The sequence below is a fragment of the Astatotilapia calliptera genome, chromosome 16, assembly GCF_964374335.1.
Source record: "Astatotilapia calliptera chromosome 16, fAstCal68.1, whole genome shotgun sequence".
Classification (NCBI taxonomy): Eukaryota; Metazoa; Chordata; class Actinopteri; order Cichliformes; family Cichlidae; genus Astatotilapia; species Astatotilapia calliptera.
The window spans coordinates 22,192,334-22,208,659 of record NC_137437.1 but is presented as its reverse complement, the minus strand read 5'-3'; the positions used below and the strand labels follow the sequence as shown (position 1 = coordinate 22,208,659).

At 41.1% G+C, this 16,326-nt stretch overlaps 1 protein-coding gene across 6 annotated transcripts in view; it reads left to right on the top strand.

Moving 5' to 3' along the window:
• The window catches only part of tanc1b (tetratricopeptide repeat, ankyrin repeat and coiled-coil containing 1b), a 120,503-nt gene that overhangs the window by 57,019 nt on the left and 47,158 nt on the right, over window positions 1-16,326 (top strand). For all 6 annotated transcript variants that reach the window (XM_080290933.1, XM_080290932.1, XM_080290931.1 and 3 more), the window contains 3 exons: window positions 7,535-7,668; window positions 10,221-10,410; window positions 15,159-15,485. In XM_080290933.1, coding sequence (XP_080147059.1) covers window positions 7,535-7,668; window positions 10,221-10,410; window positions 15,159-15,485 — 651 coding nt within the window. The remainder of the gene's footprint in view (window positions 1-7,534; window positions 7,669-10,220; window positions 10,411-15,158; window positions 15,486-16,326) is intronic.

The following is a 16,326-nucleotide window of genomic DNA, read 5'->3' as shown; positions in this document are numbered from 1 at the left end:
TGGTGTTGGCCAGAGGGGCCGATGGCGCGACATGGCAGCCTCTCTTCTGTCAGTCTGCCCCAGGGCAGCTGTGGCTACAACCGTAGCTTGCCTTCACCAGTGTGTGAATGCGAGACTGAATGAATAGTGGCATTGTAAAGCGCTTTGGGTGCCTTGAAAAGCGCTATATAAATCCAAACCATTATCATTATTATTATTATTTCATGTGAAATGAATGGGAAATAATCAGTAGTAACAGTGGTTATTTAAGTACTTATTATGCCTCCAATAACATTTCAGGTTTATTTATTTAGTGTCAGCTCATTGAGACTCTAGAGCATGGGTGGGCAACTCCAGGCCTCGAGGGTCGGTGTCCCTGCAGGCTTTAGATGTGTCCTTGAACCAACACAGCTGATTTAAATGGCTAAATTAGTTCCTCACCATGTCCTGAAGTTCTCCAGAGGCCTGGTAACGAACTAATCATGTGATTCAGGTGTGTTGACTCAAGGTGAGATCTAAAACCTGCAGGACACCAGCCCTCGGGGCCTGGGATTGCCCACCCCTGCTCTAGAGTATATCACGCTAAAGGAAACGGCTGTCCTGTAAGGCTGTAGTTGCTGTCACGTTAGAGCCATTGGAGAATGTAGTTTATAACGGAAAGGTGGCTCATTGCATCCATGAGCAGGCTTGACAAATCAGGAAGAAAAACCAGTGGCACAGCTGAGATGCCCTGCAGCAAGACACCCAGCAACAGATAGTACTTCCCCGTAGCTTATAGTTGAGCAAGTAAGGGCAAAACAGCACATCCGCCGTTTTTTTCTTTTCACGAGCTGCATCAAATTGTTTTGGGATTTTTTGTTTTTTGCCTGCCTGTCACATTCGTTGACATTTTTTCGTGTATCCATGTATTCGTCTGTCACTTTGTCAATGGTTAATTGACAAAATGTTGAGCATGATGAATAGGTGGTGATGACAACTATGAAAATGAAATGGAGCTGGGATTTCCTGTTTCGTATTTAGAATGAAAAGTGAGTAAAAGAGGCTATTCAACTAGAATCCATTTAAAAGTTGTTGACACGCTAGTGTAATCAGCAAACCTTCAGCTTTATTAATGCAGTAAATGTGATATGTTTATGTTTATTCATAGATGCATGCACATGATGGACGATGTTAAAACGCGCTCGCAAAGTGAAGGTTTTGTGTCAAGCTGTGGGTGAAGTTGGCTGTGCAAGTAAACAATTTTTTGGCACAGCGTATTGATTTTTCCAGAGAGACCACGGGTTAAAAGGGGTTTTATTGATTTGGCCCGTGAAGTTTTTATTTGTATGTGCTATGTCGTATCATTATGTCAGTCTTTCTGTCTCTTATGATGTATTCATGTCAGGTCTTTAACAACCCCGGCGCCATTCTGGAGCTGCTGATTGGTCCTCAGAGGCGTGTGGTTTTAAGTGGCTTTGAAGAACCTGTGATGGAGTGGTCTTGTCAGGGCAAAGTAATAAAGAGCCGGGTGATCGATTTAATCCAATGACGGAAAAGAAAAAGTTGCGAAGGAAAAACTGAGTCAACAAACAGGATTAGTTTCTGCACTATATTGCGGTTACGAGAAAACTTTGTAAACCCTTTGGAATTGCCGGAGTTTCAGCGTTGGTCACTCATAACATGTACTCTGTTCTTCATCTCACAGTTATGGACAAACAATCTCACTAAACTAAAAAGCACACACGCACTCTAACAGCTGTGCTTTTCATGTCTGTATTAAATACACGAGAGTAATCATTCACATTGCCGGGAAAAAGAGCAAGAGAAAAAGGGACGATGTGCCATGAACGAGGCAAAAGTCAAGAGATTTGGCCAAAACAATGCTAAACATCTCATTTGGATTTGTTTCTACACACCAGCAACCAAAACCTCATCTGAAGTGTTAAGCATGCTGGAGAGAACATTTTGGTTTGGGGCTGTTTTGCTACTTCAGGGCAGGAAACCTTTGGAGCGATCGAGGCAACAACGAATTTAAAATTGTATGAGGAAATTATACAGGAGAATGTCGGGGGAGAAGCGTAGGAGATATTGGATTATGCAACAAGTCAGTCACCCTAAGCATACAAGAAAATCAATAACAAGAAGGTTAGAAAAAAATATATATTTTACAATAACAAAGTCAGGGTCTTGACCTTATCCCATGAGACAGATGAGTGCTGCATGACCTGAAGGCGGCTGATCAATGACAGCATATATTGATAGACTGAACCATTTTTTGTTGGTAGCGATGATCCAAAATTGGTCATCGTTATTCATCTGGAAATTTCTGATGGAGGTTGTTGCTGCCCAGGGAGATCCTACATGTTACTAAATTGATGAGTTTTTCCTCAAGTTTAAGTCTCTGACTGATTGATTAAGCTGGTTTGACAGATGTATGTCTGCAATTATGAGTAAAAATCAAACCAGATTTTATGAGAAATTAATTAGATCCTATCGATTCCAAAAAGAAGCTACTTTCGGTTCCTACCGTAATCGCAAGGGGTTACCACAAGGGTTTGTATTTAAACAAAGGAACTTGTGTCTCCTCCTGGAATTGACCCGAGGATCTCTCGCAGTCCACAGCTTACATCATTAAAGCCAGAGCTCACAAAATACAGTTTTGCCTTTTTTTTCCTTTTTTTTCAGCAGCCAAACAATGTTGCACTAATCTCCAGAAGGCGAAGATTTCAACTATGTTTCACAGTCGTTTTCTCTGGCATGTTTCTAGTTGCCTCACATGGTTTGCACCTGTAAAGCTGTTAGTCTCGTAGCATCTTATTCCTAGCTGTTGTGGATCTGTGTTGATAGCCACTATAAAAGCAAAAGACAAGACTCTGACAGGCTAATAATAAAAAAATCAACAACCTGTCACTGCCTGCTAATGTACAGTAGCCATAAATGTGTGATATGCAAGGTGCCCCCTTTTAAAGACCCCAGACCCATTACCATTTTATTGCCAAATGATTAATATCTGTAACCATTAGGGGTGCAACGATATTCGTATCGATATTGAACCGTTCGATACAGTGCTTTCGGTTCGGTACGCATATGTATCGAACAATACAATTTTTTTTTTCAATTTTTTTTTTTTTTTTTTTTTTTTTGTGTCCCGTTTGGATCTATAGCCATCAGAATTGTTGTCTTGAGGCCAAGAAAGATGCCAAGAGGATTTATTTTAAGTGGATCATCATATTGGTCCATTTGATTGACCTTTATTATAATTATGAATTTATTTTATTTTCAGTTGCAAACGGGACAGACATGACTGTGGGATAGGACAGGGGGAAAGAATGAAAGAAAGAGGGGGAGAGAAATAAAGAAAACCAAAGGGGAGAAAAAAAAAGAACAATACAAAATTTGTAATTTATTTTATCAACTTTCCTTCTGACGATGCTGTCTGTGTTGAACGCTCAGTGAATCTGCATTTGACTACTCCGCCTAGGCTCGAGAGTGCAGCCTAGGCGGAGTAGTCGAACGCAGATTCACTGAGCACTCAACACAGACAGCATGGTCAGAAGGAAGAGCGCAGGGCAAGCTAGCGAGACAGAAGTGGACCTCCCCACCCTCATTCAGATCTGGCGTTTGGAATTATTTTGGTTTTCATGTGACGTATGACCCTGAAGGTAAGCGAGTCATGGACTAAAGTAAAACAGTATGTTGGATGTGCCATGCAATGCTCAATTACATGGGTGGGAGCTAGTGTGTTAGCGCAGTTAACTCGTTAACATGTTGGCCGTCTAGCCCCTCTGTATAGGGTAGCTCGTTAACGGAGATTTGCCGTGTTGTGGCGTTAAGGTTATTTCAACGAGATTAACCTGAAAGCACTAGTGGGAACACAACGAATATGACTGCACATTTACACCGACATCATCCTAGTGCAAAGACAAAAACAACAAGCATGCATGCTACAAACTTTAGCCGAGTCATTTAGACAGCTGTTAGCACAGGATTCTCCTTATGGAGACCTGATATGTTTAATATGCTGCTGAGAATATAGCCCAGAAGAAGCGGATAGTATAGCTTTTATTTTGGAAAGAGACATTTCTCTGTAATAAACTCTCTTTTCCAAAGATGAGTGATTCCTCAATCAGATACAGGGCTTGCAATATCGCTAGCCCGACATCCCGGGGCTATCTCTGCCCTGCCTGTCGGGCTATTGTAGGAAGGAAAAATATATGTCAATGCTTTTGCATTCTTTCAGAAATGTAGCTGGGTAATTATGTCATTGGGTGAGCCACTGTCAATATGTGACATATTGAAATCGTGTTTGAATTTGCGCTTGTTTTTTTGCTTTCACTTTGCAATCGCGCGAACTGTGTATAGAGAGCGACAGCACTGATCTGTGAGTGATGATAATTTGCGCACCAATTCCTCTGACATCTCTTATTAATTGTTAGCTTACTATGCAAACATGACAAGTGAAATCTCCCGCAGCTTAAACATGTGAGAGGTTGATCGCGCAGAGAATCGCTGAGCTTATGTGAGTGCGGCAGGATATATATTTGACTACGATGACCTGGATGATTGAGAACCTTCACAGACAGATATATATTTTAGTTCTGCTGAGCCAAATAAGACAGGTCAGGGTGAAGAAGTGACAGCCAAAGAAAAGCTTACCACAAAACGGAGAAGTTATGACAAATCAGACTATAAGGCAAAAAGAAAGTGCAGCTTTATGGTTTCATGGACAAAAGAATTTCTGTGGCTGCAATATGACGAGCTAAAAAACAACACGCACAAGGGTTAGGGTTAAATTTAAAAACTGTACTTTTGTGTTAAAATATATATTTATAATTTTAATAAATGACAAATTAAAAATGCATGAACATTTTTTTTTGTATCGAAAAAATATCTAACCGTGACACCAAAGTATCGAACCGAACCGAACCGTGAATTTTGTGTATCGTTGCACCCCTAGTAACCATCTACTAAAAGTTGATGAAGCGCATACAATATGTGGATGCATGCTTGAAATTATTCGACCACAACAGGCTCTCAGCATTGATGATACCCGTTCAGAGTGGGGTTATCAAGTTGAATTGTGGATGTGGGAAATGATCTTGTATGTTATTTTCTTTACACTTGATAATATTGCTGGGTGAAGGCTCAGAATTGACTTATATAATCATTGCGATGTGCATTCAGGACTGAGCGGCGTCTTTGCCTGAGCGATTGTAAAAGGCTCCCCTCGAGCATTTAAATGAGCTGGGTGACATTCCCTATTAACAATGGATTTTCAATGCATAGCGTTCCCACTTCATGGCATTTGCAATGGAGATGGGGTGATGCGAGTACAGCACGCATTAGGTTAGCATTCTTTGTCTGCTACTATGTGGACAAAAGCTTGAATTTATTCAGTATAGAACTTGTAGGCTTGTGGGATAAGAGAATTTTTATTTATATTCATTTATTTATTTATTTTAAGGCTTGTAGAATGTTTAAGTTTTTCTAAATTCAAAGTAGTTCTAAAGGACAGAGCAACTTCTCCTGAAGGCAGTGCCAATAAATAAATGTATAATAAAATAAATAAATGCATAAAAGATACACTTTAAAAAAGACAACCCGGTGGGCAGATGTGTCAAGGGGGGTAACATAAATCTTCTGCACAGCCTAAAGTTATGGATACTGTATGAACTCGTCTGGCAGTACTTGCGATGCATATATATCTTGTTTAACACGTTTTGTTCTTGGCTGAAGGAGGCAGGCACGCGACTAAAGTGCCAGGCCATAAGGGCTAATTCGGTTTCGTACCGAAGCCTTTGATAAATTGCTGGCATGGGGTGTTCTTTGACTAAATCCTTCTTGTAGTTACAGTAACACCAGCTGCTTGCATTTTAATTATGATTACATTTCCAGGGAAATTCAAGAAACTTTAGCGTTTATTAAATCTGTATTCGATCTGTTGCTGCGGTTTGTGCATTTTCCTTAATTGGGCACGCTTTGCATGTCTGGAGTAAAAGGTTAGCCTCTTCTCAATGATAAAAAGCCAATCCAGCTAATGAATTAGAAGTAGTCATTACTTACTTTATTGATTAATCTACTGATGATTTAAAAAGAAAAAAGTGAATTGTTTAACATGTCAAGAACAGTGAAAACTGTCGCAAATTTGCAGAATTTGGGTTCATTTCTTCAGGAAACTTATTTTGTTTCACTGAGGTGAAGCAGGATCATGACATCATTGAGTTTTTAGGAAAACAATGAACGCTCACTGAAGGAGCTGATTATTTTTCTATCGATCGACTAAGCAGTAAAGAGTTCCTCTAGTTAAGTATGTAGTGGGTATGACTTCAGGATTGTGTGACTGTTTATAAGGCTCAGTGCTTGAACTTCAAACGAGATAGAGAGAGATTGAATTTAGGGCGTTTATTGCCAGCCCCACACTTCACTGATTAGGCCTTTTTCCAGTTTTATTTTGGGTTGCATGACCCAGTAATTTCACCAGGTTGGAGAACTGTATGACCTTTTGATTGCAAGACTGGCTATTATGACAATTTATTTACTTTAACAGGTAATGCATTATCTGTGTATTGGCATTTGTATGCTATTTGCATGCCAATGGTGTTTGTCTGGTGGTCTGATTTTGACTTGACTCGGGCTTGGCAGCACATTATGCCACAGGACTTGTTTGTGTTTAATCAGATTCACGGTCAACATTATTAATAGCTGCGGAAGAATGGAGGTAAAGGAGAAAATGAAGTAGAGGAGGAGAAAGAGGTGCTGCCAGAGAGATGAATAATAAGCTTTTTGTATCTCGGACATTCTCACTCTTTCTCCCGACATCTTCATCATCAGTGTATGCTTGCCTTTTTGACATCACTAGATTGCAACATCCACATTTGAGTTGCTATCCACAATGGATTTTAGACGATAAACCCAGTATTTTGCATATACTGTTATTATTTATCTGCCTGGTTTTTGGTTTAATATGTAAAAAAAAAAAGGTCTGTTTGTGTAAACAGAAAGGTGATTACAAGTTGTCTCTTCCTTGTTGATGGCATCCCAAGCTTGAAATTGCAATCTAAAGTAATTTTAAGGCTTGAGAATGAAGACCACAGACAGTTCAAGTTGTGTTGCAGGAAGCAGAGGTCCACTCATTGATATTCAGAGGCTCTATAAGTGAGAGCTGTAAACAACCCGAAAGCCCTGGAATTGGCGCTCGAGGCATGTTGTAGGGCGCGTACTCACTCACTCACTCACTCACTCACTCACTCACACCCAGTCTCTGCTTTCTTACAATGCTGGATATTCACATGTATTCACTTTCTTTTAGAACACTCACACACCAGCCGTGGCCGCACACGCTCACTCTCTCTTTCCTCTCTTTCTCGCACTCTTGCTCTCTTTCCTCACCTTCTCTGGGTCTGCACCACATCAGCAGCAGCTGGGAGAGTGCAGCATAGCATTTCAGAGCAGTGTTGAGGAGGGCAGGGCCAGCAGCGTGGCCTTGTGTGGGGCATCCAGTGTAGAGAGGGAATCTGCCTGCTAGTGTTAAGCATTTCTCTCTCTCTCTCTCTCCCTCTCTCTCTCATATCTGTAGATCTGCAAGCGGAGAAACAGCCAAGCTCCTCCTCCCCTGCCACTCAGGAACTGATGACAAGACTGGGCTTTTTACTGGGAGAAGGGATCCCGGGTACGGCACGCATACCTATGGACGACAAGAATGAAAAGAAGGTATTTCATTTTCTCCCTCCCCTCCAGCTCCTCACCGCACTACCAACAGCAGCTGCTGCCATCGCTGCAGCACACACAGAGAGATAGAGGACAGAGAGAAAGCACAAGGGGAGAAGCTAGTTGTGACAGTGTTTCACTTGAATGGATTTTTTTTCTATTCCTCTTTTTTTTTTAAATTTTTTTGCAGCTTGATTTTTTTTTTTCTTTTCTCGTGTTCGTTATGGACGGGGTTTTAAGAGGCACCTCTGGAACTTGTTTTCTTGGGACCTCAAGCAACGGTAACTGTCACACTGTTTTGTTTGAACTGTTCAATCTGTCCTGAAGAAAAGTAACTGCCTATTCAAAATTGACTGCATGTGATTTTATTCCTGTGCATGCTTTTCAGCGCGGCATGCTAGTCTCCCAGTAACTTGAGTGCTATTCCAGGGGCTCTTGAGTGTGTAACAAGAGTGTCTGAGTCCGGGTACAGAAATAGAGTTGTGTTAGGTCTGAGCCTCAGTTTGTTTGGCTTTACTAATTAAGCTGGGCTGTGTGAAGAGCAGAACCCACCACGTTAGGTTTTCATCTCGTGCCTTGGACTGTTTTTGACACTGAAGTAGCAATTCTAGGAATGCAAAGACTTAGAAAGCATTTCATGAATTGTGTTCAGTAGTTGGGATGTGAAAAGAGGAGACGGGCGGTCTGACTCTATGTAGATCTGTGTTCTTGGAGTTCATGTGAAGAGCAGCACGTTATTGTCATCTGTCAGCAATTGTCTTTTCCACCATACTGCTGTTTTACAATGTGCCTTTAACTGTGTTAGTTTTTAGTTTTGCCTCACAGAAAATTAAATGTCAGTCAGGTGTTAGACTTACTGTGTTTATTGGGTGGGACACCGCCTGCAGACTGGAAGTTGACTTAGAAAATTTTATATAGTTATATTAGCATTCCTCAAGATATTAGTCATGCTGCCAGTCATTCTCCCTATTCTTCATCCCATTCTTCTTCCCTATCAGCTTGCCTTTGCACTAGCCTATGGTCTAGAATGAATCAGTCACACTTGGATAAGCATAGGTGAGCTTACTTTTTTGTGAACTCTTGTTCATGTTTGACAACAATGTTTTTTTTGGGTTGCCAGTCTGCCACACCCAAATTTTTCAGTAGTGCAGGAACATGTATAAAAAAAACGCTGTGCTGTACCAGTACAGATGTTAACCAAATATTAATATCATGTTAATGATAAACACATGATATTATAAATGATTGCTCTTTTTGTCTGGTTTTTATAGATCTGGTTACATTGCCAAGTCATTAATTTGCCAAAAACACAAAAAATAAAGAGTTAGTTGTGAATTTGACCAATAGCATTATTCTGCTGTCAACAGATATCAGGAAAATTCTATTATAGTAAATATTTTTGGCCACAATAATTGTGTTGTGTATAAATATTGTGACAACCCTAGTTGGGGAAATACACATGTTATTTGCACCTACTTGCAGTAGCATGACAGTAACATAACTGTGAGTAGTATAACAGTCTACTAGCAGTATATTATGCTTGTGAAACCAACTATACCTGAAAGCCACCCCACCCCCCCAGGCAACAAATAAATCTCCAAAAAAGGGTTTAGTTTATTCTACATGGGGAATAAACCAAATTGAATTTTATTATTTAATTCGAGCAGTTCTCACAACAGTAGGAGTGTTTTATTCATGCAGTGAATGATAAAATGTCTGCATGTAATTATTTCTCTGATTTGGCTTAGAACCCAACAATCTTTGGAGCGCTACTAAGCTGTATTAGGGACCATCTTTTGTGTGTTTTCAATTGTAAAGTCAGTGCTTTTGTATGCTAAATAAATGGGCCTGTGGTGAGAAAAGTTCAGTTTTCGTAATTTTGTTGTGAGACTAGGGCAAAACTTGCTTTAAAACCTACAAAGTCATAATCAGTTGTTGGAAGGTGTTGCTTTGCATCTCATTGGGGCAATGATAAGCTACACTGTATTATGTTTGGATCCAGTTAAAGGAAGATGCGGAAACTGGACAAACCAGCTTTAATTTGGATTTCTACGGTTGTCGGTTATCTCAGACAAAGATTTAGCTGTTGTATGGTTGTCAGACAGGCTGGATGACCTAAAAAAAAAAAAAAGGGTGTCTATTGTGTTCACACAAACTAAAGACTACTTCCCTTGTGAAATACTCTTCAGACTTATTTTGGTTCCTCTAGACATATGAGTGTGTAATTTTTAAGCCTTGCTCCATTTATAGTGCTTATGGCCTTCGGCTTGTGTGTCATGCTCGCATGTAAAGCGCTTGTTTATTTGCAAAGGAATTTTTTGCATTGCTTTCACATGATCCAGGTCAAAGTAGACAGTGATTTTTCTCAATACTCCTTCCAAATAAGGTTGGAAAATTATTTTTTGTTGCTTTTTTTTTTCTTGTCTTTTCTTGTTCGGGCTACAAAAAAATGTGAACTTGTTGCCAGCTGACTTCATTCTCCATTGACATATTTGATTAGTAAAGTACATTCTTGGTGTACCTTAACCCCCTTTTTTCATCTCTCTTCTCCGCAGTGCTCTCTGACTAGCCAGGGCATCAGCCCCTGCTCCACACTAACAAGCAGCACGGCGTCTCCCAGCACTGACAGCCCATGTTCCACCCTAAACAGCACCGCGAGCCGTCCCCCACTCAGCCGCTCCAGCCCCTGTGGGACCATCACCAGCCCCAGTTCCACGCTAGAGAGCAAGGACAGTGGGATCATAGGTGAGGAAGAAAAGCCTGTTTAATAGCTCCCACATTATTCTCAGATTGCAACTTTTATGGTACAAGAAAAAGGTTTAGTTTTTAATAACAATGCACGCCATACATGTCATCTAGAAATATAATTCAGTTTATTTAAACTAATTAGATTTTATTCAAGTAAAATCTAAGTCTCATTTTTGCATTTTTGATTTTTCTATCATCTTGGGATTTTTAGACTTTAGATTAGCTGTTTGTGTCGTCAGTGGCGAAAATGCTGAATGTCCATGTTTCTGTGCTCTGTAGTGAACAATGGGTAACAAGCTATTAGTAGATCCAGTCAATCATTTCTAAGCTGCTTGTTTGAAAAGAACCCCTCGTGCAGTTTATCCTGCAGTCGCATTACCACAGCTAACTTTTCCCCTTCTCGTGGAGCAGTGGCATCTTGTTCAAGTTGATTGAATTACTTGTTTCTTTCATTGTTTAGTTTGAGATGATTCACTGAATTCTTTTTAAAAAAGTTTAATGTGAACTTTCTTTTTAAAAGACTGCTGCCTGTGGGCGTTTGCCGTTTCTACCTACTGACACAGCTCAGGTCCTCAAAGGTGGCCTGTAGAGTTTTGACCTGATGCTGATCTGTGAAGCAATGTTTGCATAAGTGGTATTGCACTGATGCCTGGCTGCACTAATGTGCAAATTAATATAATGTTGCTCCAAAATGTGTATGCCAGCTAAAGATGTAACACCATTGTAGTTATTAAAGATGACTGGTTTTTTTTAAGGAAACAAAAGAAGATCAGATCAGATGAGCATGATGTGTCTATTGGAAACAAGTTCAAAGAATTGCCTAATGATGAGTTGCTGTGCATCCACTGCCTGACATATTTTACCTTTACAAATAAAGCAGGTACAACAGATTCATATACCAAAACAAATGTCAGGAACTTCACCAGATCACAGGGCATTGATCCTTTCTCTCTCGCTTTTTTTTTTTTTACTCATCTCTGGAATTTTTCTTTTGTGTTGATCTTTTGCTCATACCAAGGCTGCTGGCTTGGGGCTGGCTATGAGCTCTGGATAGCTTTCACTTTAACAACATCTTCTTCTTCCTTACCTTCTTTAAAATATTCAATGTTCAGCTGGGTGAGGGTGATTTAAGGGTCTGTGGAGTTTGATGTTGGAAACACAGTGAGGCGGTTTGCCTCTAACAACAGGTTAGTGTGTGTCTGTGAGTGTGTGTGCCTATATGTCTGTGGCACTGTGCACATATATGAAACTAGCTGGCTTGTAATCAGACATACTGGAAGCTGATCAGCCAGTCACTACTCCATGTCGAGAAGTTGAATATCGTCTGATTCCGATCCCTGGCCAGTTGATCGGTCCATTTGTACTTTGTACTAAGGATCTGACAGATTAAACAACATTTAATGTCGACTTTGAAGGATATTTGAATACTCTTTACGGGGTAATGTGTACAGAAGTTCAGGGTTGCGCTGTATGCATTTAAAAATGTCTTACTTTGTTCATAATCTAGCAGCTATACACAGGTCAGAGGTGGAAGTAGGTGGCACTTAAATTTCATTTAAATGAATGGTCTTTGATTAAACTGTTACTTTTCACATCATCTCTTTTAATCCAAATTACATAAATCTAAAAAAGAAATTTTCAGTGAAAATAATTTCTTTTGTGCATAGCTCAGAAATATGGCCTCACCATTGCCTCCTCATTTAGTTTGCATGGACCTGTGCAAATTAGTCCCCACCTCACCCTTTCAACCATGTGTCCTGCATGACTGAGCAGCTTGGTGCGAGATGCACTAGTAGCACAGCTCATAGCAATGACAAAAATGTAACACCAGCCTCCAATTTATCACTTGTAGCTTACCAGTGCCTGCACTGGTTTCTGGGTTTGATGAGAACATTAATAATACCAACAGCTCTGCTGATTCCTTAGTAGTCTATTAGTTTGCACTTTAGCATGGACACCCAGTCCCCTTTGCAGCATTGCTTATAATCACTAATCACTTCCTGTGAAGCTCTTCTAATTTTAATTTGCAATCTGACTTGCTTCATCTGCACTATGAGTTAGAACAAAGAAAACACACCTGTGCAGTGTCAGTCACTACTCGTTGTGTGAAACCTTTTGGGATCGAATACCATCTGTGTCACATTATATTCATCCTTCCCCATGTACGTCATTGGGTTTAGACAGAGCTGTATCGGCATGAGACGGCGTTAAGGTGACAGTTGCCACAGTGTGACGTTGTGCTGTATCTGTAGTAATAGCCCTAAAAGACGTCAGGGGATTTACTCAAGCTGACAGGAAGATGGCATAGTCTATTGATGCATTAATTCAACTGCCGTTTCTACTCACAAAGCCTCCAGTGCCTATAAAAATGCTGGGATTCCATTCTGAGTGAGGAATGAATAGCAAATTGTAACTCTGATGCTGTATTTATCCACTGTTGAACCCCCCCCCCCCCCCTTTTTTTTTTTTTCCCCTGACTGCACTCCTAGACTAGAGGACAGGGTGCCAGATTTTAAACTTTTCCCTTGCCCTTATGTTTGTCTGATATTCTTGAACTAATAAGAATATCGGACTTGCTGATGAAAATTATAGTTATGCAGGAGAAAGTAATGCATGCCAAAGCAAGATCCAACACAACAATTTGGATTTCCAATACTCCAGAGTTGACATAAATGATTACCATGATTCAGTCATTCTGCCCCCCAAAGCAATATCATTGCTAACGTGCTGAATAATTTATGTAAGCTGCGATATAGTATCTTCCAGCTTGCAGCTTTGACACCACCCAGGATAAGATGTGCACTGGTGCCAAATGTGTTGCTGTCAGTTGCACGCAATTACGTTACTTTAGTTAACTCAAAATGAGTTTTGTGAGAGAATGCCATCTCTGCAAGTGTGGTTGTTAACTTCAGTAAGCAGGTTTCAGGAAAGTTAGCGAAACGAGCTGGTATGAAGTAAAGTCATGCTGCATAAAACCCAGTTCTTAATGGAAATTGGTGCCTCCGTCTCTCTCAGCTCTTTGCTGTGGTCACAGACAGATTGCTGGGAGGGTGCATTAGCTGCTCAAACCCACAGACCCACACAGACATGCAGAAAGTAACACTAGTTGTGCATCAAAATCTGTCAGTAATGAAGACGTTATGAGCAACTATCAAACACCTGAACTTTGAAACGGACAGAACACAGTTTTGCAGAAATGCAGCATGTGCTATAACTATGGTCAGCTTGTTTTCCTTTCTTGATCCCTAATTCTACGACCCCTTTATTGTACACCCATTACAAACTATGAAATGCCATGTGCATGTAATTTTCGAGTCTAATTAGCTGTGTTTAGCTATCCTTTGAAGCTGTGACTGACTGGCTGCTTCACTGCTAACAGCAGATTCTTGAGCTGTATCTGCAGCAGAGGGCTTTTAAATCTGCAGCAGAGCGATGTTAAATTAAATTGTTACATCGGTGACTATGGCATGCTAGTCTGCTATGTACTTGAGTGGGCGGGTGGAGTGTTTTTGGGAAGGGGGTGTAAAGTACCACTGGTCTACAACATCCCACCCACACTCCTTAATAAAATTGTGCAGGAAGGAAAAGAAAGAACAAAGTCACAGTGCGTCCACAAGTCAGACTGATGCCTGTGATTAATGTTCTCTGTTCTTTGAAGTTTCACTTTGACTCTGATTTCAGAAGCACATTAATTTGGCTTTGTTTTGCATTAAAAGCTCCTTGATGAAATTAGTGAGACTTTGCAATGTCTTAACATTTACAAAACAGCTCCCTCAGAAGGTCCTTCACGAGGGGCCTGGACTTGACTGCATGTAGTTGTTTATAAAATAAAAATTCAAATTTTCACTAAGCTTGAATAAATAATTACATATTCTTCTTAGCAAGGTCCTGTAGTTTAGCCAGTCAGATCACGATGACTTTTAATGCCGTGGTCCGAGCAGGGTTTATCGTGACTGCTGCCATGAGAGGACTTCATGTTTGCCCAGGAAACCAGTGCAGGAATCACAGGGTCCAAGATGTGTTTGTTGTATTAATATTAGTGGTGATGCAACGTGCTGCGCCATTATGAAATCCAGATTAGTAGTGTGTGATGCAAACATGGCCAGCTGGCTGGCCGGCTCCAGTCCACTAACAGTGCTGATGTTCCTGTATCCAGCTGCCTGTCATCATGGAGAGTTAGTCCTTTCCTTTGCTTTTAAGATTGTGGTAGGTCGCTGTGTTGGCTCGAGGGGAGATTAAAGGAGTTCTTCTTCTAGAAGAGACACCTGTCTAAACTGAAGGGGTAAAAAAAAAATGTCCATGTTTGGTTTTATATTGTTATTCCTGCTCTTTTGCATTTTCCCCTCCGACTAGTTGTTGCAGTTGCTGTTTGCACTGGATGATTCCAAATCATTCAAACGCTGATTCTTAACAATAACAATACATTACGTTCTATAAATCTGTGCAATATTACTTTCCGAGTTTCACGAGTATAGGAAGACGATCGCTGTAAATATAAAATGAGCTTCTGAGAACTGTTGATAGGGCAATCAGCAAAACCACCAAGCCACTCAAAGCTGAAAGTTCCATTACAGCTCGGTGTCTCACTAGAGATTAAGACGGATAAATGTTCATCGCACATAAAGACCATTACTCAGATATATCTTGTGCCTCTTCCCCTCATTTCACCTCCCTCACTTGCTGAAAATCCCTTCTCTCTCTCTCTCTCTCTTTTTTTTTTTTTTTAAATTTAAATCTGCTCTCAGCCACCATCACTAGTTCTTCAGAGAATGATGACCGCAGCGGCTCCAGCCTGGAGTGGAGTAAAGATGGCAGCCTAAGAGGCAGCGGTCGCCATGGCCTGGCACAGAGCGTGCGGGCGGACACCTGCTCTCCTGTGGCCGAAGAAGACTCCAGCAGTGCCACAGCAACACCTGCAGACACCCCATCCAGGACAGACCAGCAGCACCCTAACATATCTGCGGGTGCTCCAGGGCCACCACACCCTCCGAGTCACTCACCTGAGGGACCCATTGCGTACCCGCCACAGACATCAGCTTCCCTCATGATGCCGAGGCCAAACTCTGTAGCAGGTAAGACTCCTTGGTTTTTGAGGTCTTGACATCTGGAGTTCAAGAAGTATACAGGAAATGCTCTGTATACTTTTCATCTGTGACTGCATTGTGTTGCCTGTCAAGATCGTAACCGTGAGATACGACCTGTGCCAGAGGCTGACATGTGGCATGTCAGTTTAATCCAAGCGAGTGACAGACACCGAAGAGTGAGAGCATCTGTAGTAGGTTTAGAAGAAATAAGAAGTCAATAGTTCAAAGAACGGACTGTGCTTTTCAGAACAGGAGTATCAAGGCAGAAGTTTGGGATTAGACAGCTGCTGTGTGGTGTGGCTCGCCACTGCCTCGCCATGTCAAACCTAAGCACACGCTCCGGTCTGGCTGATCTGTTCTGCATTCCTGCCCTGGAGCCTCCCTGTTGTGGTTCAGCTTACCATATCCACACAGCTGTCACAGTTGTTGATATTTCCCCCTTCACCCCCTTTTCCCTTATGTCTTTTCACCCATACTATTCCCAGGTCTCCTCATACCTTATTGCTTTTGACCTCGGCCTATTTTTGGTGAATCAAACAGCAGTACGTTTAGCATTTTCCTATATATAATTTTGCCTAAATGCAGTTTGTAGCTAAGCTGACAGTATGAGTCATGTACAGCTTTTATCATCCACTCACTCACCCACCTCCCTTCTTTACTCCTTATCCCATTCAGGGTTGGAGGCGTTGCCTGCAGTTTATCCTAGTGGGGTACGCCCTGGACAGGTTTGACTAGAGATGCGCAGGACCCCCCCCCCAAAAAATTACCTTTCAAATGCAAAATATTATTTTTTATTACAAAAGACATGATCAAACTTTCCCTCAAGCTG